At 43.9% G+C, this 21,483-nt stretch overlaps 1 protein-coding gene across 1 annotated transcript in view; it reads left to right on the forward strand.

The window, feature by feature from the left end:
- Positions 1 to 15,665: 15,665 nt before the first annotated feature.
- TBX1 (T-box transcription factor 1) overlaps positions 15,666 to 21,483 on the forward strand; it is a 132,361-nt gene continuing 126,543 nt past the window's right edge. The window contains exon 1 of the mRNA XM_063351358.1: positions 15,666 to 15,841. Coding sequence (XP_063207428.1) covers positions 15,787 to 15,841 — 55 coding nt within the window. The 5' untranslated portion in view covers positions 15,666 to 15,786. The remainder of the gene's footprint in view (positions 15,842 to 21,483) is intronic.

The raw sequence follows: 21,483 nt of genomic DNA on the forward strand, positions 1-21,483 counted from the left end.
AGGATGCTTTTGTTTAACCATCATCATTTTGAATGCTGAAAGCCGTCTTGATTTTTTTTACAGTTGCAAACGCGTTTTGGTTCAGGTGTTTTAATTTTTCAGGCTCAAATGCATGTGAAGGGGAGGTAGTGAAAATGCTCTTTTGGTGTTCTCATGCCATCCTGTTTGCGCAAGTGGTTGTGCTAGGGGTTGGATTTGTTACACAGGAATGAGTGCAAGAGCTAGGATATTACATGTTCTGCAGAAACAACAAACCAAAAAGGATGAATTCTCATCTCCTTCGCACTTGGTAGTGTTTCTTAAGAGTAATCCCAATTTGTGTGCATAGTCCAGTCTTAGATTGGTTATTGCAAAACAGAAGTCAGAAGCATGTGAGGATGGTTCTTTCTTTTCTCCCAGTTCTGTGACTCCCTGGGGCTGTGATCTGTCAGGTACCACCGACCCTGGGTTTCAGAGAGGTTTGGAATCAAATGCTGTGAACCCTGTGTCTTTCTTGGGAGAAATGTCTTTTCCGGTGGCCTGGGGTTGATGGCTTTGGGGGTTGTTTTATGTGCAAGGCAGAGTGTTCCATTTTCAGCTTTGCCCAGTTTAAAATAAGCCACATTTGTTTAAAATGGTGCTGCTGATGTAAGACAGGGTAGAGAATACAGAACACTGGTACAAAGAGAAACCCTGCAACGAGGGCACTGCCCCAGAGGGACGGTGGGGAGCGAGGGCAGAGAGGGGGAAACAGCCCACACAGCTAATTGAAAGCGCATCTTCCCGTCAGTCATGGGGCTTGCCCATCAATCATTCTGGCACCAACAGGATCTGACATCAGTAGGGAATTAAATAAACTCCTCTCTCTTTAGGGACCTGCTGATGGAAACCCGTAGGGGGGAAGTGAGCAGAGAAGAGCAGGAAGCATGTGCATGGGGGAGGAACAGTCTCAGTGGTCCCCTGGGATGGCGCAAGTCTGTGTCCTTCCTCTTTCTCACACCAGCATGTACAGCTGAAGGGATTTTTCAATGAGTCCCCAGAAAGGTGAATTCAAAGCTGGTAACAGGCCAAGCTCAGCTCACCTCAGTTTAAATAAACAAACTGTAATAACAGTATCCTACGGTGAGTGCCCTGAAAGCTGAGTGATGCTCTGTGCAGCTGAAAAGTAGCTTTCACCCTTGGGTGAAATTAGTGTTGTTGGACTACAGTAACTGAGAGGTGAATCTGGACCAAAGCGTCGGAGCAAAGCACTGGGAAGGGAAAGTGGAGTAGAGCAGAGGGTCAGAAGCCGAGACTCTGTTTTCTATCCTGCTGTGAATCTGTCTCTATGGTGAATTAAGATGTGATGTGAATTAGGATATTACAGATTGGACATGGCTGAAATCAAGGGCTCAGTGCAGATAAAGTGACTTGCACCTCCATCGGCAGGGCTACCAGCAGTCAGTTGGTAAGTGTCGGTGTGCGTGCACGTGTGCTTGTGTGGAGCGCCACGGAGCAGCTGGAAACCATTCGGGCACTGACAAGTCCCCTGATGGACCTCTACTGACATGGAGCGGCTTTGGTTTCAGGAAAGCCAAAGGGAACCTGTCACTAATTAGACACACAGCTAATTAACGAGAAGCAAACAAAGAGCAGCAGCTTGTGTTTTGGGAAAGCTCAGCTTTGGTAGCCAAGGACGTCTGCTCCTCCCTTTCAAACCATTCAAAAAACAAACAAAGTGGGGGAGACTTGCATTTCAAAGCAGTGCAAACACTGCCAACCTCAGAAAGCCTTCCAGAAGGGACTACCAAGAGTGGGATTTAGCAGTGAAAGGAAAAAGGGCTCTCCAGGTGTAATGAGACCTTCCCTCTCCCTAGACCAGGGCCCTCTGAATCCCCAGTGTGCATCTCTTATCCATTAGCTTTTTAATTTTTCTTTCTCCAAACAAACACTGCTGTTAAAATTTTGGGTGTATGGATGGAGAAGAAAGGCAGGTGTTGAAACATGAGCTGCCATTTTGTGCTTTGCTACTTCCCATGTCTTAGAGGTGTGTGGGATTTCAATTTAAAATCCTTTTTTTGTGCATTGTTTTTATTAATGTTGTATGCTGCTTTATTATTGCACGGTTGGACAGAAGGGTAGGTCAGTAACATAAATGAATAAAAATTACCTGGACTGTGTAAACAGATGCTCTAGAGTGGATGAGGCTCTGTTTGAGTCCTAATATCTTTAATAAGAGAAGTGTGCTTTCAGGACAGGAGGAAACCAAAGCTGTAATCCCAGTTATGAGTCCTCCAGTGACCCTGAGACAGCTTGCTTACGGCCTGATCTCCAGTGAGCCTTGTCAGGGTCCCAAGTCCTGCTCAGAGCAATAATTTTTGACTGTCTCCAAATACACCGGCGCTTGCAGGATTCATTAACTGAGGTTTGCAAAGTGCTTTGAACATGAAACACGGTAAGAATGCCAAGTTATGTGATATTTGGTGTATTTCCTAGAGCCATGCATGCAATTAAGGGAGAATCTCAGCTTTCAAAAACCAGTGCAGTTTCTAGCCCTCCTTGTCAAAGGAAAATGTAATAATCTGGAAAACAGGACTCAAGGCTCAGAAATCAGGGGGCAAATTTAAAAGAAAATCACAACCCACCAAGTTATGCTATGCTATTTTAATATTAATCTCATGGGTCTGGGGACTAAATCATAAAATTGAATGCTTGGGTTTTACGCTCTGTGACTATGCTTTAAATGTTTATTAAAAGAAAATGCATTATTAGTCTTCTTGTGCATTCAATATAGAAGTGATTAAGTCTTTATCATCACTGTCTAATGTAGAAATTTAGCACAGCGTTTGTCCTCAGATCAGCCTATCAGCATATCTTTGTCTATTTTCTTCCTTCACCTTGGAGGAAGGACGGTATTCCTGGTTAGGGAAAGGCTGGGAGTTGCAGGCTCCATCCCAGTGCTGTCAACGGCTTCCTGGATAAGCATCCTGTGGTCCTGCTGGGACCAGAGTCCCCAGCCCCACAGGGGTGGGAGCAGGCTTTGGCCCTCTACCAGGCTGCAGAGTGGAGTGAAGGATACCTCCCTGCTTCCATGGGATGCTGCAGTCTTTAGCTCATGAGAGTTTTTAAAGCACGCTAGCCTCCTTGACCAGCAGGAGTTATCGGAACATCTGGTGTTACACTGCAGTAGTAGGTCACCACAGGCACTTACATTAGGTAGTTTTTTTCAACACTCATCTGGTTTTGCTGCTTTATGGCCTGATTTGAAATTGCCTTGTACTCTGCTATCAGCATGGGTGTTTATTGCTGTCAAAGGACCTGTTCAAGGAATCAGCATAGCCACAGCAGGATTCCTTCTAATATAATTTTGGCTTAGGTCTCAAATATGTACCAGTAATTAAAAAAAAAAAAGAAAAGAAAAGAAAAGCGGGGGGGGAAGAAGGGAATGGCTTCAGGTTACAACAAGTAAGGAGCATATCAGCTTTTCCAGACACAGATTGATTTCACCGTGCCTCTCCCCAGGAATATCCTTAGCTTCTATGAAAAAGCTACTGGAGGCACATACATGAAGCATTTCATAAAGAAAACATTGTGTGTCACTTAGCATCCCACTTTCTGGAATGCTACTTAGCTTTTTTACTATTGAGACACTGCAAAAACCCAGTAAGGTACAAAGTAGGATAAGAAGATATTGAGAATTTTCTCTCCAGCCAGCACGCCCTGACTGAGGGCTGTTTCAGATGGCATCGGGTTTCTTTAGCCTACTCAGAGCTTGAAAATGTGCCCTTGATTTCAGCCCACAGGAACGTGGGCTTGTGCTGTTTTATTGTCTAATGGATCTTTCACTTGATCTCCTCATGCAGACATGTTGAGCATGTGCTAGGGTCACTTAGAGAAAACTGAACCCCACTCATGTTCTTAGAGTGTAATCCCTTAATATTGATTACTGTGTTGCACAGGGGCAACAGGTAACAAAATCCATGCGGGTTCAGACTGGCAGCTGATCGTCCCACACACACACGGTTCAGCTGGTGAGCCCTTTGCCGGATTGGGACTGCTTTGCCTAATCGCTTACCACTGATGTATGAAACGCATAAATGTGAAATACTGGATTGCAGCAGTTGTTCGTATGAAGTGAACAGATGCAGTGGAAGATTCTACTATGGAGCGTGTTTCTCTCTAGATTTATTTTGCAGGCAGCTCATGTTTATCTTTTGCCAGCTCACGTTAGACCAGAGTAGGGCAACCTTTAACCCAGTGTGTGAGAAAAGTATTTTGTGAAATAAAGGCAAGCAACTAATTATAAAATGTATAGGGGGCAACCTAATTATTTATAAAAATAGCTTTCCACTGATCAGAAAAACTCTTTGATTGGATTTTACATGCGGTTAGGGCCATGTCTTCCATTTTTTGACTTTTTTTTTCCCCCTCCCTGGAAACCCCATTCTGCTTTGTGGCTTTTGGAAATAATGGAATATTAATTTGTAATTGAAGCGATTTGTGGGAGATACACTGTATACTTACGTCTGAAGGGAGCTAGAATCTCAATAACTGTCGTAGCCTGAGGCTGATTTCTAATTATAAAGTATCCTGAGATGATCTGCACTGTTTGAGTGTCTCCTTGGTTCAGTTTAATGGGAGCTCAAATGCTGGCGGTGTGAAACACAGGAAAATGGACTAATGGGAACCCTCACAAACACTTGAGTCAAGATGAGTGACTGGTTAAAGGTATGGTCTAATACTTGGTGACTGCTGGGCTATAAAGGGGCATCTTGTGGGGGGAAGGAGGGGAGATGCCACTGGCTTTCTACTCTGCCTCCATATATAGCCAGTGCAGGTTTTGCACCCGGATGGGTAGAGCTGCACGTACAATCCTGCTCATGCAATAACCATGCACTAGAATATGAAGGTGCAATCCAGGATACTTACGGGAAATGTGTCCCTTAAGACCACTATATCATGTTACTCCCAACAAAAAAAAAACATAATTGGAGATATGCTCTCAGGTTCATCTTACATGAAGCGTTTGCCAGGTCTCTGCTGTTTGATAATTAAGAGTGTTTCTGTTGAGAGTCCCACATGCACCCCTTAGATGGGCCTGCGATTTCTAAAAGCTGTGTTCCCAGCAAAATGACTCAAATGATTTTGGCGCTCTCCTTTCCCAACTAGACACCCTGAGAGTAGATTTTTTTTCACAGCATTTTTATTTGGGGTTGTTTTGGCATGAATTTCAAACCTGAATGCATCGGTATTTGCAGGCTATCTTGAGGATCTGATCTAAGAGGCATCTTCACACTTACCCTAGAAGGTTGGAGACGGTATGTGCTGTTAGCTCATTTAAGACCTACAGGTTTCTAATGGACTTGCACTTGCAGGTCACTAAGGATCCCTTACTAGCTGGTGAAAAAATGACCTTGGCTGTAATGCCAAGTGCTGCTGAGAATCATGAGTATCCTGATGGATATAATGACTTGCACTTTAAAATTGTGATTTCCTATGGGACAAGATAGTCTCTGGGACAACTGTGTCAGAACATGATGGTAAATGAAGAAATCAAAATCTAACATGCTGAAGAGGTTTGTATATATGACGTTTAAAACTGACATTACTGGCAGATGATATATTGTTGCTTAGGGTATGACAGATCTGTTATTAATTATTAGTTCACTGTTATCTTTATCTAGTTCTTCACTCAGTTCTGTTGTGCTACACTCAGTATGTAATACTTGGATCTTCATCCAGACTTAAACTTTCCCCCTCTTGTCACTCCGCTCCGATTTGGAGAGATTATGAATTGAGATAAAATTTGTTAATTTATTAACCTAGAGCTGTTTAAAAGCCTGTTTGTGGAGATGCTTAGGGAGGGGAGAGGTAAGTCACCAGTCATCTGGCCATGTTGGCCACCCCCAACATAAAAAAGGGCACCAGATTTCATCAAATAATTCATCATCAGCCCCCCATCTTCTAGCTGCCCAATTACTATTAGAAACCAGCATTTACAGAGCAGGGAATCCTCCATTTTCTTGGGGCAAAAGCCTTGTTAGTGTGGATTTATAGAGAGAAATTGTGCCACTTTTTACCGTTTCCTGAGCATTCCATTAGATTTTTTTCTCGCTTAAGACGTATTCAAGATAAATGTACACTGCAGTATTGCAAACTGAGACTTTGCTTAGCTCTGCATGTTCCCCTTCTCCCCACCACTTTCAAGCTTCAACAGACGTGATCAAAGCAGGAGATTCGGTGTGCAAGTGACCTGGTTTACATGAGAGCAGCCCGATCTCTGGATGTCTGCACACTCTCATTTCTGAAGCTGCAGTCATATTTAAAGGCTGCTTTTTCAAAGTTTGGCTCCCTTGTCCCCAGATATTGTTTTTCATACTGTATTCTAATAGCCATAGTTGGGGCCATGGATTACAGGAATTTAAGCTGCCACCTTATAAACTGTTAGAAGAATCCAGTGGGACATTCAGAACATGAGTGAATTGGAGCCAGCTGGAAACAGAATACAGGAGGTAGATTTTCTCCTGGAGGGGTGCTAATAATTCCTGATAAAGATCAAAATGAAGGACAGTTGGGTTGGTTTAGGATGGCACATGGCTTTGCATGAAGAGAATCTCTCTTCAGTCACAGCTTAACATCAGGAGGTTCTGTTTGCCACCTGGGGCAGCGTGTTTGCAGATGCATGCTCTCCCTAGGGCATGCCACCCAGACACAGAGAGAATTGCATGTGATGCCCAGAAGACATCTGGTCAAATCCCAGACTTGATTAGTCCCCCAGGGCAAGCAGAGCTCTAGGGGGGATCCCAGAGCAGCACAGCACATGAGTGACCCTCTCCTGTGCTGGGGCAACCGCTCTCCCCCAGGAGTCCAACACTGCCTCCGAATTGCACCCCACTGCACCTTTGTGCCACATCAGCTTGCCTACGTGGCAGTAGGACAACCTGGACATGAGAGACAGAAGAGCCCTGGACTGGTTGTTCCCTGCTTCACTTCCAGTCTTGCTTCTGAGCTCAGGGATCACTTTCCTCCTCCTCCCACCGCGTGTTGGCTCGAGCTACCAAAGAGATGCATTGTAAGTCCTTTTATCCTATGCTACTCCATAATGCCCCTATATATTGCCAAACAGCCATTATGGTCTTCTCCACAGCGAAACAGTAATTTAAAAAAGAACTTGCTGGAACTCACGTTTTTCCTTCTAAAGTCTGATGAATGTCAGGCTACCACCTAGTGTTCCCATCCAGAATATCAGGGCGCATGGGATGCTAGGGATGTGTTTATTCTCCCTCAGTATCTTCTGTGTGGCAGATACTGATCTAACGAGGTTCACTGAAGTAAGCCTCTTTTCTTACACTTCAGCCACTTTCCTTCAAAGAATTTAAAGCTGCAGCCAGACATGATTCACAGTAGCTCTTTGTTTTGTAAAGCCTCCCCATTTTGATCAGCTTTATGTACATTCCGGTATATTTAGATGACCTGTTAGGTTGGTTAATGCAAGGTAAATGCCAAACACTTGTGTGTTTATTCTGATGTCCTGGTTATTTCTAAATCTTCAAAATACCTGATGATCCTTCGGGTTGTATTAGCACCTAGAAGCCCCAAAATCTCATTGTCCTGCAGCTAAACAAACATATCACAACCTACTGGACAAGTACAGCACATGCTTCATCAGTGTATAGTGTCTGAGTACTTACAGAAATCATGTTTACTCTTTACTCTGAGAAGATACTCTGAGAAGTTTTGCCTGGTGTTGTCCCTTTCTAAAGCTAAAGGGACAGTGGTCACTTGTCTTTACCAGAAGAGGATCTCATTTTAAACATGTAAGTTTTTCTAAGTTACCAATATGTGTATGAACCTTTTGAGGCAGTGTGATGATTATGCGACAAGGAGGATTTCCATTTTTGTTGCAGAAGGCTTTTTGCCAATTTTTTAAAGCCTTAAGAGAAAATTTTTTGCAGGGGCTTGGTGAGAAAATGTTCTTTATTGTTTCAACATGTCTTGGGACAAATAGAAGCTGGTCCTGAGGCAAGACAGTATTCAGAATTAAATTAATTCTCTTAAGTATGTTATTCCAAGATACTTTTGATATTGATGTGTTTCCCAAAGCGTGCATGGTACTGTTGTCTCTCTGTCCTCTCCTTTAATTGATATTGCCTTATTCAGTTGATTGGAAATGAGAGTAGATTAATTTACCCTTAGTTTTATTCCCTTCAGACAGTAACCTGGAGATAGTCTATCCTACATACTTGATACTTGTTCTGCTGAATACGTTTTGCAACCTTGGATACACCCTGGCCCATACACCGATATGTTACTATTTATTGAGAACAGTGCAGTACTGCAAAGTGACCTGGCATGGTGGGTGCTTGGTTTTACCAGCAGGTGGGAAGAGACAGACCTTCCCCTCTGTAGCTTGTACATTGGCAATGGGCATCTTTGAAAAAATTTTGGGGCTGTCTCCTCCTGCTCCCACTGCAGTATCACAACACCACATGCTTTTCCATGCAGGAGGTGGAATTGCGACGTCCAGGTTGGGGGACAGGTTCACAAAGACTGTGACTTGGCCATAATCTCAAAGGAAATCTGAAAAGCAGAGCGGAAACATAAGCTTGGAGCTTGCGCTTTAACTGCGCCGTTTCAGATGGTTCAATAGCTAAGGTGCAGGACAGGATCCTGAGAGATGAGTGACTTGCCAAAAGCCAAGAGGTCAGGGGCAGGAGGAGATTCCAAGGTTCTTCCCCCATTGGTTCAGAGTGCCCTGTTCTCCATGCTACACATCCTCCTGGGAAGCAGTGCTTGTGGTACAGAAAAGCACCTGGGGCTTAGCACCACTTGCTGGTTAATCTCTGCCCTGTGTGTGCGCAGCTGGGATTCCTCAAAAGCACAAAGCACTGAGGAGCCCAGGGCTCTGCCAGTGCATGGGAGAGAAAAATACACAGATTCCTGGGAAGGGAGAAGAGGTATTTGTCTGGAGAAGCAAGAAGAGAGGCTGGGAAGTTTCCAGGAGGCAGTTCCAGGCTTGCTAACGTGTATTCTCCAGTGTGCCAAATAGCTCTGTAGAAGTCTATGGTTGCAGCAAGGGCTGCTAACAGATATGGCTTATGGCTCTATTCATCTGCGATGCACAAATGTGGTACGAGGTGCTGCTTTGTAAATTGGATTACAGGATTGGGAAGATTTGTTTGTTGTGTATTGCCAAGTCCCAGCTGTTCCCTCTCATTGCCTACAGCAGGGGAACTGCTCTGTGGGGACAGTGCAAGTCAACTATGGGGGTGCTTGCCACCACGAAGTGCCAAATCCCGACCCAGCTGCGAGTGACAGTGTGGAAGGATGATGTGATGGGGAGAAGAGGGTTAGCTGTGTGAGCTTGGTAGGCTGTCCAGAGGGACACGGCTCTTTGGATGGGCATTTGCAGATCTACAGAGCTAGATAAGCATCAGTGAAGATGAGTAACGATGCCACACAAGGTGAAGGAAAACCGCTTCCAGGAATATGAGTTGCTAGAAGAACACTGAAAATAATGTCAGAAATAGTGTCTCTTCCAGCCCTGTGGGTATCTGGCAATAAAAATGTATTGATTAGCTGACGTTCTTGCTAACAGATGCTAACAAAGAGAGTCTGTACTAGGCTGATTTTTATACTGAATCATGGCTTGTACATTAGGAATTTCTTTCCAGTAGTTTCCAAAGTCTTATATTCATGTGGGCCCTGCTCCCGTTTCTGCAGCTGAGCCCCTCTTACCTGAGAGGGCAAATGGGGGTGTTACTTCCCTCTTCTGCCACTCAGAAATAGTGATCTACTTTCTTCTTGGCAAATCTCTGGCTCTGCACTTCCCATTCTTGGTCTTCTATCTTTTGTAGCCTTTGTGGTTTAGAAAAGCCTTCACTCCTAAAGCTTTTATGTTAAAGGAGCACCTTTTCCTGGCACTTCCTCAGTTTGACCTGTTAATGCTCACTTACGCTCAGGGATAATAAAGCAGAGTGACCGAATGCATGGTCACATCATGCAGCAGAACGGAGAGCAAACAGCTTAGGCAGTGAAGGCTGGAGTGAGGCATAACTTCAGGGGCTGATGGAGCAACTGTAAGACCTGTGCCATCATGTTGGGTGAGACGTACGTCTGCGTGCTGTGACTCACTCTTATCTGTACCTAGTAGCTTAAGCATGACTGAGGTTTTCGTTCATGACTTCTTATCGAAGTATATGTGTAGCCCAGAACACCCGAGTTATCAGCCCAGACAGCACAGCAATTGCAGGTTGCTGCAGCCTGCCAAAGCCCTGCGTGTTGTGTTTGGTCACTGCAGACAAGAACCATGTAGCTTCTCCTTGCTGCGTGCCCCACCCATCTCCATCCACCGGGAGCAGCAGGCCTGCTTCTCTGGGCGCAGCTGGGGCTTTAGGGAGAGATCAGAGAAGAACAGCAAAGAGGATCGTAGCTTCCCTCCTTCCCCGTGGCTCACTGCAGCACATTAGCTCTGTGTCGTGCAGAAGTGATCATGCAGCTCCTTTTATTCAGATTTTGGCTGTATCCATTTCTGGGTGAGTACAGATAAAATGCTCCAGTACAGATGTTCTGTCTTTAGAGGTTTTGGGACTTCTTTCATAGAAAATGAGGAACTTGCTATTGAAAGACAGTTCTCTGTCCAAATTCTGAATTTTGCAGCCAAATTCTGCAGTGGTTCTTCAAATTATCCCCACTGAACTAAATTTTTATTCAATCAAGGGGTGAAGCGCTTCACTCTGATTCATAGGATTCATAGCAGTAGAACTCTACTCCCGGCTGCTCGGCTGATGTTAATGCCAGTCTTTCAGTTGCATTCAATAACGTTTTGACTTTAATTCCTCTGAGGGATCTGTCTCTTAGATGCCTGAAGTAAAAGCCCAATCCCTGTGTCAGGTGAGCTTCTGCTGTTTTGTGGGCTTGATGAGAAAAGCAGTTCTTTATGGGGAGACAAATCAAAGCTGCTTTCTTGCCTGGTGTAGATGAATTGGATGGGTAGAGAAAAGTGGCTTTTTAATGCAGAGGTGTGTGTTAGCTTAAACAAACAAACAAGAAAAAACCCAACTAAATCTGGGCATGAATTATAGCCTGCTTCAGATTTCAGAGTGTCACGTTTTGAATTGAGCTGGAGTACCTATGGCTTTTTTTAAATTGCATTTGAACAAAAGTAAATACAAAGAGAAAGAAACCAGGACAGCAAAAGCCTGCAGGAAATTCCTCTACTGTAAACAAAGTCACCTTATGATTGATGTGAATGTACAGCCCCTTGTAAACATGTCTGTTTACTTGCAGGAAAGCAGAAAGAACCCACATTGGGCGCTGCTGATTTTATCTAGCTTTGCTTAAATGCTTTTTGGCTTCCAGTAGTCACTCCAGAGGGAGCACAGGAGCGATGGCTGTTCCCTGGAAAACGCAAATCTACTGTGCTTTAAAATCTGTGCCAAATACTGCAGATGGGCAGAGCTGCATGGGAAAGATTGATAATAGCATTTAGTGGCTGTCTTGAACCTAAGCAGTGGAAGCTTGTTAACAGCGGGTGTGAAGCATTAATCCTTTGCGAAGGAGCTCTAGTTTTCAATGCGCCTGATGATGGAATTTTGTACCTATAAAAAAGTAGTAATAACTCTGATCCTACACTGTGAGGTTCCTGTAGGCTCCCACTGAAAATTCATTGTTCTAACAAAGATTGTCAGTGCTGCTGAGGTTGATGAGTTTTGTGTTGATGGAAAATGATATAATTGTTTGTGGGACGCTTTGTTTTTATTTAAAGATTTGGTCGTATCTGAGAGTGAAATCCTGCCCGTGCTGAAGTCCACGGGAAATCAGTCATAGCCTTCAGGGGGGCTGCAAGTCACGGCAAGCAAATCTGGATTTTTTTGTAATGGATTTATCAGAGAAATTACAGGCAGCTATGAATAATCTCTTGCTGAAGATGTGGCTACTACAGAGAAGCCTTGCATTATAGAGACAAAGCTAATTACTTGGGTGATGATTTGGTTTTGACCTCGAAATCGCCATTGCCAGTTGGTTGTAATCTGTCTCCCTGGACTGAATGCTTTTCAGGGTTCCTCCCAAAGATCTTGTTCTGTCTTCACATGGACGAAGGTCTCACTGTTTTGCAAAGGGTTTTTTTCCTCAAATAAGAATTGCGGTTTTGAGATGCTTGAGAGCCTTGCCTGAGCCACATACTTAAGCAGATGTTTAATTTAAACTTAAGAATGGTCCCCCAGCTTTGCCTTGTGAACTGGTAAATCACATTTGCGAATTCATTACAGATCTCTGCTACATCTCCCCTTAGTTGTCTCCTTTCGGATGAAAAGTCCTGTCTCTTTAGTCTAACCTTACATGGAAGCTCTTTTCTCTTCAACCCTTACTGCCATTTGCTGTATGTTTCCTGGGTCTCTTCTATCCTTTTAGAGGGAATTAACAGCACAGCGGGCAACAGTCAAGGCTCGCGTCCAACCAAAAGGAAGTTTTCTATTCTGTTCTCTGTTCATTTTCTAACAATTTCTAGCATTATAGGATATTATTTTGGCCAAGGACAAGTACTGAGTTGATGTCTTCAGTGCACTATCCCCAGGGATTTCTAAATCTCTGTTTGTCAGTGGTAATACCTAACCCAGACATGTCAAAGGGTTTATGGAGTTTGGGTTTCTCCACACGTGCATTACTTTGTCGTTATTGACATGTAATTCAATCTGGTGCTTCCATATCCTATCAATCAGTTTGTTGAGATCTCGCTACACCTCTTCACCCTCAGTTTTACATTTGACAATCTTGAATGGTTTGGGAGTCAACTGCAAATATCATTGTCTAATCGCCCCTTTCCTGCATTGTTATGGATGAGTTGCACCGGAGAGATGCCAAGACAGGCCTTTGGAACAGTGTCTTAGCAACACTGTTCTGCTGTAAGAAATTAGTTTCCTTTCTTTTAACCAGTTACTAATCTACAAGAGGTTGCTCCTTCTCACACTGTGACATTAGGAATCTTTTGTAAGGGACTGACCTTCTTGAAAGTTTTTCTTTTAAAAAGCCCCTAGCATTTAAACAATATCAGCTATATCATCCTTACAGTCAGTGAATCCTTCATAGAGCTCTAAGGGATCAGTGGTACCATTATCCCATATCTACCCATGCAGTTAAGTCTGTTCCTTAGCGTAGTTTCCACTGATTTCCTCAGTACAAAGACCAAGTCTAAGTACTCAGATTCTGGGATCACACATAACTATGTGTTTTAGTGAGCAGGCATTTATGATGCCCAAAAATTTAGTTCTACATCTTGATTAAATATGGCATTTACCCACTCTTTGTGAAGACGAGATCAGTGTCCCCCTACAATTGTGCTTTTTATTTTTATGCTTTTTGAAAGTCTCTGAACATGTTATAATCGGAGTCATCCTTTTGACGGGACAGTTGAGAGAACAGTCCTAATGGTTCCTATTTAGAAGTAGTAATGTTTGTAGTCTGAGTTTAGAGAAGAACAAAATTGGCTTCAAAGTTGCAGCTTTATAAGGAAAGCCCAAAGCCTGAATATTGGCTCTGAGACATCTGCCAGTCACAGGAGCCACAACAGCCAAATCTGGTTCCCTTCAGGGGAATGCCAGGTGGGAAATCCTGGCACTGCAGAAGTCAGTGATGTCAGTAAGAGCAACGAGCTGAAAGTAAAAGGGGAGTCTGGGCTAAACACAGGAGAAATTGTGCATGTCACAATTAATATAGAGAGACAGACATAGTAACTGATTCAATAGTTGTCTAGAGGCTGATAGAGATTTCCCTACTTAGAAGGGAACTGAAGTCAAGGTTCGTAGGTCCGGGCTAAGTTTGCTTTCTGCGCTGAGGCAGAACCAGGTCCTCTGCGCAATAGTATGTTGGTTCTGCCTCAATGCTGTTTCAGAGACAGCATCCTCGCTTACTCAGAAGTATGCCATTTTTCTGATTGCCAGCATTGCTGACCAACCTTTTACATCTTTAATCATGGTTTGGTTTGGTAAAATGGAGAGGACTGGACAAGAGGAGAATTTATGCCAGACTGAGAACAAACATTGGCTCATGTGGGTGGTTTTATACCTTGGAGGCCAATCCCTCAACTTTCTGAATTGTTTGCCCCCTTCTTTATTTCTGATGGGAAAACAACCCAGAAGGATGTAAATCATGATACAAGTCTCCTCACCCCGTGTAAAAGTGTGAAACTGGAGCAAAAGGGGCTGCCACGTGCATGCAAAAAGAGAGAAGGGGAGAGACAACAGAATGAATTTCTTCTTAATAAATTTGACACAGAGACTGAGAGCGTGTTTATAAAACCCTAACTGAGAGTAGAGGAGGGTTTGTATCTTTGTGTTTTTAAAGCACAAAATCAGGGCTGCTTTATTGGACCCATGGGACTGGGCAGTGTGTAGTAGGCCACCCATCTGGAAACCAGCTGATCGCTGCTGAAACTTTCTTCCCAGGCTCCGTCCCTTCTCTGACAGGGTGCTGGGGTTTTATGAGAGGCCGACAGCAAGCCTTTTACACACCGTAACTCCTTGTCTCAACAAAAATTGCTATAAATTAGCTGGAGAAAGGACCTGAGGGGATTGTCCCAATCTGGTTTGGGGTCCCAAGTCCAAAGTCAGCAATTTTAACAGAATAATCTGAGTTTTCAAATCAGTTGTGTCTGGAAACAACCTTTATGGGAAATGGGTGAGTGGGAGGTAGAAGGAGGCAGCAAAAAGGAGGCAGGGTTATTTCTAGATGGTGAAAGTGCAGACGATGTAAGTCTCTTTTCCCCAAAGACTTTTCAGGGTTTATAAAGGAAATTAGCTAGTCTTTGGTTCCCCAGGAGTCCTTATTTCCTTCAAGATGAAAGCAGCTTCTATATAGAACTTGGACTCATGGTCTGAGCCTGAGTATCCAAAATTTTATGAGCATTCAGAAACTAAGCTTGCATATGACCTTCACAGGGGATCCCGTTTTCACAATAACCTAAACCTAATACATCTTGGGACAGTCCATTCCCATCTGAAAGACGTGGCAAAAAAACCCTTTCCTATCCAAATAACCAACCCAATACTAGGCTTGTATCCCAGAGTGGTTCCACAGTAAACATATAGTTTCAGGATGGAAAGGGATTATCTTCAATTATACATTGAACACAGCTGAGATTTGTGTCTGGCCCTGTCAGCTCTGCATGGAGTGTGGAACCAGTGGGGTGATGCTACAGGAGGGAAAGCAACTGACGTTCTGCTTTTCAGAATAAGGAAGTTAAGTACAAGCTAAAACTTTAAGAAGTACTCAAAAACTTTGCTCAGGAAATTAAGTATTTTGATACGCTGTAGACAAGTAGTTACCTTATTAAATAAGCAAGCAGTGTTTCCAGGTAAGTAGACTGGATACTTTCTAATGAAAGCTAGCTATGCCTAGTTTGTTTTTGAACCTTTGAAATTGTCAATGAAATAGAGGAAAGAAACTTGCCATTAAAAAGGATCAGAGAGCAGTTTGCTTGGGTTGAACATAAAAATTGCCATAGCAAACTTTTGCAGTGTACTTTCACATTTTGTGGTAAACTGGTTGTGTTCTGTTGTACAGAAGTTTCATGATCTTGATTTTTGCTTTTCAGAGTGGCTGAGTCAAGTGGTTGAGGAAGAGGATGGGATGGAAGCCCTTGGACTTCTCATCTTGGAGGGAGGAGGACATCGCTGAGCAAATTGGGAAAATACTACTTGTAACCGGGGATAACTGCAAGAAACACTTCTAAGCTGGAGGACAGGAGGAGAGGAACACCCAGCATCTTGCCTGGATGTTAACAGCAGTTAATGGCCATGGCCGGTCTGGAAGAGAGAGCAGATCAGCAAAATGCAATGCGCAAGAAAGCCTTTTCGGATCCTTCTCTACCTGAAGACGACACCAGGTAGGCTGGAGAGGGCTTTGGGTGGGGACACCGTCAGCATGTGACTTCAAAGCTGCGCTGTGAACTGTGGAGTTTTCTCCGTTATTTCACGTTGTCTTTGTCTGAACTTAGTCTGGTCTGTTGCAAGCTGTGGCATTTGGATGTGCAGGTGCTGGGGTTTGGCGTAGTATAATCAGTAGTAACTAGGACATGTGTGGCTTTAAGATGCTTCTTTCCCCAGTCATAGCACTAATGTCCATTCTGCTTTTGTCTGGAACGTGTTTCACTTGTGGATCCAAAGGCTGCTTGAACTGCAATAATTAATTATTACCAGACAAGTTTAAAATCAAGTCTGGCTTACGTAGGAGTGTTGACAGACCCATGCCCCAGCTAGAGCATAAACCAGAGGGCAATGTCTCCAGCTGGTACTGTCCTTGTATGACCTTTTGGGTGTTAGTAGGTGTATGTGCCTTTTGTGTGTGTTAGTGCACACGAGTGTGTGACTGGGCTCTCTTTTCCACAAGACACAGCTGGGGAAGAAGCACGGATAGCAACTCAGTGCAGAATTTTGGATATGCAGAAATTGTGGCGATTTGAATTTGGAATAAATTTCTCAAGCTATTTGCAGGAAAACTTGGAGGCTCTCAAAATGTCAGAGAAAATACACGATTCCAGTGTGTGAACTGTCCTGGCAGAAAGCTTAGCACAAAATTCCAGAAAACAAAACAAAACTTTCACCAACTTCCACCAGCTGGAGCTGTTACCATAGCTGCCAGCCTGCCTTGGTTCAGAAATTGCCTACTGCTGGTTGATCTGTAGTGCTGCTGTGGTTGAAAGATACAGTGAAAGGGAGCTCTTTAAGTTCTCAAAATGTATTATGTGTGAAAACATTCAAACATACACTTAAATTAAAACAAACCTGGTGAGAATCAGGTTTTTTTGCTGTTTGCAGGCATGCCAAGAACTCTGCTTTCTCCTGCAATAGTTAATTCTATAACTTAGTCTGACTGGGGCTGGTCCAACTCCTATTAAAAGCAGCAGAAAACCTGCTGGTGGAAGCTGGATTGGGCTCATCTGGTGCCCTGCTGAAATTTGTGGTGATATTCCAAAGCAGAACGAAGATAACAGCCTCAGACTGTACATTCGTTGGGGCAGGGACTCTGTTTGTATACGTTGCATAGTGTTGAAGACATTTGTCGACACTTCAGAAATAATGAATAATGCCAGTGTGAGGAGGAAATCTCTCCACTCAACCCTAGGTGTTTCTGCTGTTAAGTGTTGAAAGAGAAACACAGAGCCCTGAACTTTGAAGACTTGGCAGGTGAGGAGGAGGAAAAATCTTTTCACTTCCCGTTTAAATTTAAGCTTAATCTGCATTTGTTGGGTCTGGTTGAAATATTTGAGCTTTTAATTTAATGTTGTTGGTTTTGGGATGCATGGCATAAAAACACCTTAGATATGTGGCAAAGTTTTGATTTAACTTCTACTTTCATCTGTTTTCCATTACAAACCAGACTAATTGCAGTAAGATTCTCTGTGGCAAAAAAAACTAGGGGAAGTGTGAATTTGGAAGTTTTCTCACTTTACAGTAACTGCAAAAACCATCAGCAAACTGGTTCTAAAATGATTTAGTATGGGAGGGAGCAAAGCCTGCTTGTCTTCATAATAGCAGGATTTCACTGGCACTATCAAGTTTTCAAAGCTCTCAAATTCAACCTATCCATATTTATAGAAAACCTACTTTGCACACTTGAATTGCATTTACTCCTATTTTAGAGACTTCTAAAATTGTAGCACGAGCTGCCATGCCCCTGGTGTCTGAAGTCCCCACCTTAACGGTCCACATTTTGCTGTGACACAGCTGATGGATGGGTGTGGTCATGAAGGAAAATTGCTTGTTTAAAAAAAAGATAAAAAAGGAAGGGGGGGAGGCTTGAAGCAGTGCTTATGGAGGAGGGCTGTAGAGTCCCTTGGCGTAGTTTTTCCACGTGCTGTGTCCGACAGGGTTTCCCCGGGGTGGTGTTGGCTGGTCCCTTGCCTGGGCACTGGCATAGTGGCTCGGTGTTAGGCAGCGCATGTATGCCCTCCTGCTCCCCTCTCCCAGACTGCGTGTGCTATAAACCTGGTCACCGAATGATCCTGATTTTAAAACAGCGCTCCTATAATAGCACTCCGGGAACAGGATGGAGCAGTGAAAGGCAAGGATATCCCTACTGCCAAAGATAGTTGTCATGAGTTTATTGCCTCGGTGATACTTTTCTTTTGGTGCAGACTTGTCACAATTTTTATTTTGTGTCAGATAGTGTCTTCATGGGCAGTCCCAGGGTTTTGAGCTGCCATAATATGAAACAGCATTAAATGTCTCCACTACAAAAAATAACATTGGATTTGTATTTGTGCTTTATTTTGCTATTCAGTTTTTTTGCTAGAGAAATGTTTAAATCCACTATTTCACTGAGGAAGACACAGACACTAAAAAACAAGAAACCTCTTAAGAACATATGATTCTATGATTCTGTGACTCTATAACATGACATTTTGATGTGATTTGTAGGGAAACTCTTATAGGACCGAGATAAGCTATCATTACACACAGATTTGGTAGTGTTTGCGCATATGAAATTCTGGCTTGGAGCGTAAGTGTACGTAACGTGTATGTGTATTCGTGTGGTGAGCTGGGCTGTGGTCCTGCTCCTTCCATCAGGCGCAGCAGAAGCAAAACCCCTGGTGACTGTGACGACTGAGACACAGCTGTGGGACAGCTCGGTTTTCTCCTTTAGAAAGCTCGGGTGTATCTAGCGTAGCTTTTTGTTTGCATGGTCCGTCTACACCATTTTTAACCATTGATGCCAGCAACATCCAGGACCTACAATGCGAAAGAATGAATTCTGGCTCCCTTGTTTCTATGAGAATTATTGATTCTATATGTTTTTTAATGCATGCAAGTCTCTTTTTGGGAATTGCCCTGTGGACACAGGCTCCTCTGCACTTTGTGCTTATCAGCTCACGATCCACCATTGTTCTGTATGTGTTGACATCATTTGTGTAGCTGTTGAGAGAAGCAGGAAGGAAACTGAAATGCCAAGTGAATTTCAAAGTCGTTATCACCATGTTGGAAGAGGGACAGCTGTCAAGTGAAAAATGACAGAATTGGCAGGACTTCATCTTGTGGCTTTGTACTTCTGAAACACCAAGTAAGCAGCAAATAAGCAATCAGAGATGCGGAGAATTGAGGTGTCACATTTGCTGTGTTTGGGCTGACTTGGGAATCCAGGCTCCCGGGCTCACAATGGATGCTGCTGATTCTTTTAAAAAAATCTTTTCTGCGTTACAGATATAGAAACATGCTGCTCTTTCTGCACTCTCTGTGTTTGTGTGGTTGGTTGAACTTAATATTTGCATGTTAAAAAAACAATTACTGATCCTTATGTAGTGGAAAGTTGGGTCTGAACTGTGAAGTGTGAATACATCTGTGGACATTTCCAAGATTTGGGAGTCTGTAATTATGAGGTTTTGGTCCGGGCCTGTCTCTAACTGTAGCTGAACAAAAACCTCCTCACTGTAAACTTCCTTTCGCAATAGAATACAAAACCCCCAAAGCACATGAGCCACAAAACCCCTCTCCGGGCGACCTAGTGAGTTGTCATCAGGAGGTGATTCTGCACCCTTGGCCCTGGTTCTTGTATGGCTTGGACTTAAGCTCTGCCAGAAAAAAAAGTATTCTTTCTGGTAGTATTTCCTATATCCTGAAGGACAGGGCCTCTCCTTTTGATGGATGTTACACCCCATCTTTCCCCAAAGAGTTAGTCCTCCTGCAATAGAGAATAACGCTAGTCTGGCAGTGAACAACATCAGCTGATCGAGTAAATCCTTTCTGTAGCGAATCTGTGATGCTGCTCTAGTGGAATGTGTAGAAGGAGCCAAGAAACAGTTATGGGAGAGTAAAATTGCACTGTTTGTTCTGGAGACGGGTAGAAGTAAAAAAACACATATAAAGTGATCTATGTATATGCTAAAGCAGAATACCTTTTAGGCACATGACGCATGTGATTACATTAAAAAAACCCTTGTGTTCCCTTTTCTTCTTTTACTTTTTATGTTGGGTGGCATTCTTGCTGCTGGGATGGAGGACGTAGATGCGGTGTTGGATCATCAAGCCTTCTCCAGAGCTAAGCAGGCTGATCAGCTGCGTTTTCATTGCTTCCGGGACAGCAGAATTATTTACTTTTAATTTTTTTTCTTCTCTGTATGAGATGTAGGGTTATCTTTGGGATAGGGAGCTCCTGTGACCTGACTGAGCCAGGTTCTCTGAGAAAGAGGTGAAGACTAGAACTGTATAGGAGATAAATGGGGAAGGAAATTATATTCCACCTTTGCTTTTTTGTTCTTCGGGGTCCCCTTGCCCGGATTGTAAGGGGTGAGTTGTGCATATCACGTTCTCATTGGCAGATCTTCATCCTCTCCCCTTCTTTGCCTGTCCAGAGCAGGGAAGTACCTGGTCCCATCCCAATGCTCTTTGGGCCTCCCCAAGAGCTGCTTGTTACTAGCGTTGAAATCCCCTGCTGATTGCAGGACCTGCGGAGACGGGAGCTCTGCTCGGTAACACGCTCTCCCCACTCTGTGCCCTTTCTGGGGCTCTGCTTGTTGACACTGAGGATGTGGCAAATTTTCTTGTTTCCACCCTCATGGGGAGAACTGCTTGTGGTTAACATGATTTGCAAGTGTGGTGTTTTGTGGTTATGTTATTGCTTCCTCCTATAATCCCACATGCTTTGGTGCACAGGGTGTTTAATAGCATCCTCAGGTTGCCTCCACAATGACTAATTTGCTCAGACCGCACAGGCTGTTCATATCCTCTGGTAAGAAGCTGAGTGGTAAGGATTGATTATAGACCTTAGTGCAGGCTTCTGAAATACAGCCTTCACTTTACAATAGAGCTGGTGCGTGAGACCAGATATCCTTCAGATGAAAGCAGTAAAAGAGTCTGTGCTGAGCAATGGCCTGTATAGACATCTCCAGAGTGGGCTAGCGGCTGACCCAGCCTGGCTTACAAGACATGCAGATTGTCAGTTCTCCACCCCTTCATTCTCCAAAGGGACCTCCTCTCTAGGATAGTCTAGGATAGTCATCACATTGGCCATTCTCACCACCACAAAGACTGCTCCTCAGGTGGCATCTTGAAAACTCCTTGTCACAGCAGCCTGAACAAGCCCTCAGACCTCGTCATCCGTGCTGCGAGTCCAGCAGCTTCTCCTACTCTCTTCAGGCTGGTGCAGTGGGGCTGGCACTAGTGCAATTTAAATCAAAAGCAGAGGAACATGTGCTGGTACCAGTTGAGCTGTATTTGAGGTAGCCCATGTTTATACTGATTGACTGCAGAAGTCAACCTGTGCACGCAGGACCTGCCTTGTGAAGCGAGTGGTGTGATTTTCCCTGCTGGCCTAGGCTGAAAGAGGAACGCAGCCAGGCTCTCACAGCCCGTGGTGGCAAAGTGCAGATACAAAGGCCACTTGTGTCTGCAGTGTTTTCCGAGCAGCCAAGAGCACATTACCCTTCAGCAGCCCAGCCAGAGTCCTTCCCCTCCCGCTGGCAGATCGATAAGGAGGGACTTTCTTCCTCCACAACTAAGTGCTGCTCTGATTTACTGCAGCTCTTCCTTAAGC

The sequence above is a fragment of the Chroicocephalus ridibundus genome, chromosome 13 (assembly GCF_963924245.1).
Source record: "Chroicocephalus ridibundus chromosome 13, bChrRid1.1, whole genome shotgun sequence".
In the NCBI taxonomy this organism is placed as follows: Eukaryota; Metazoa; Chordata; class Aves; order Charadriiformes; family Laridae; genus Chroicocephalus; species Chroicocephalus ridibundus.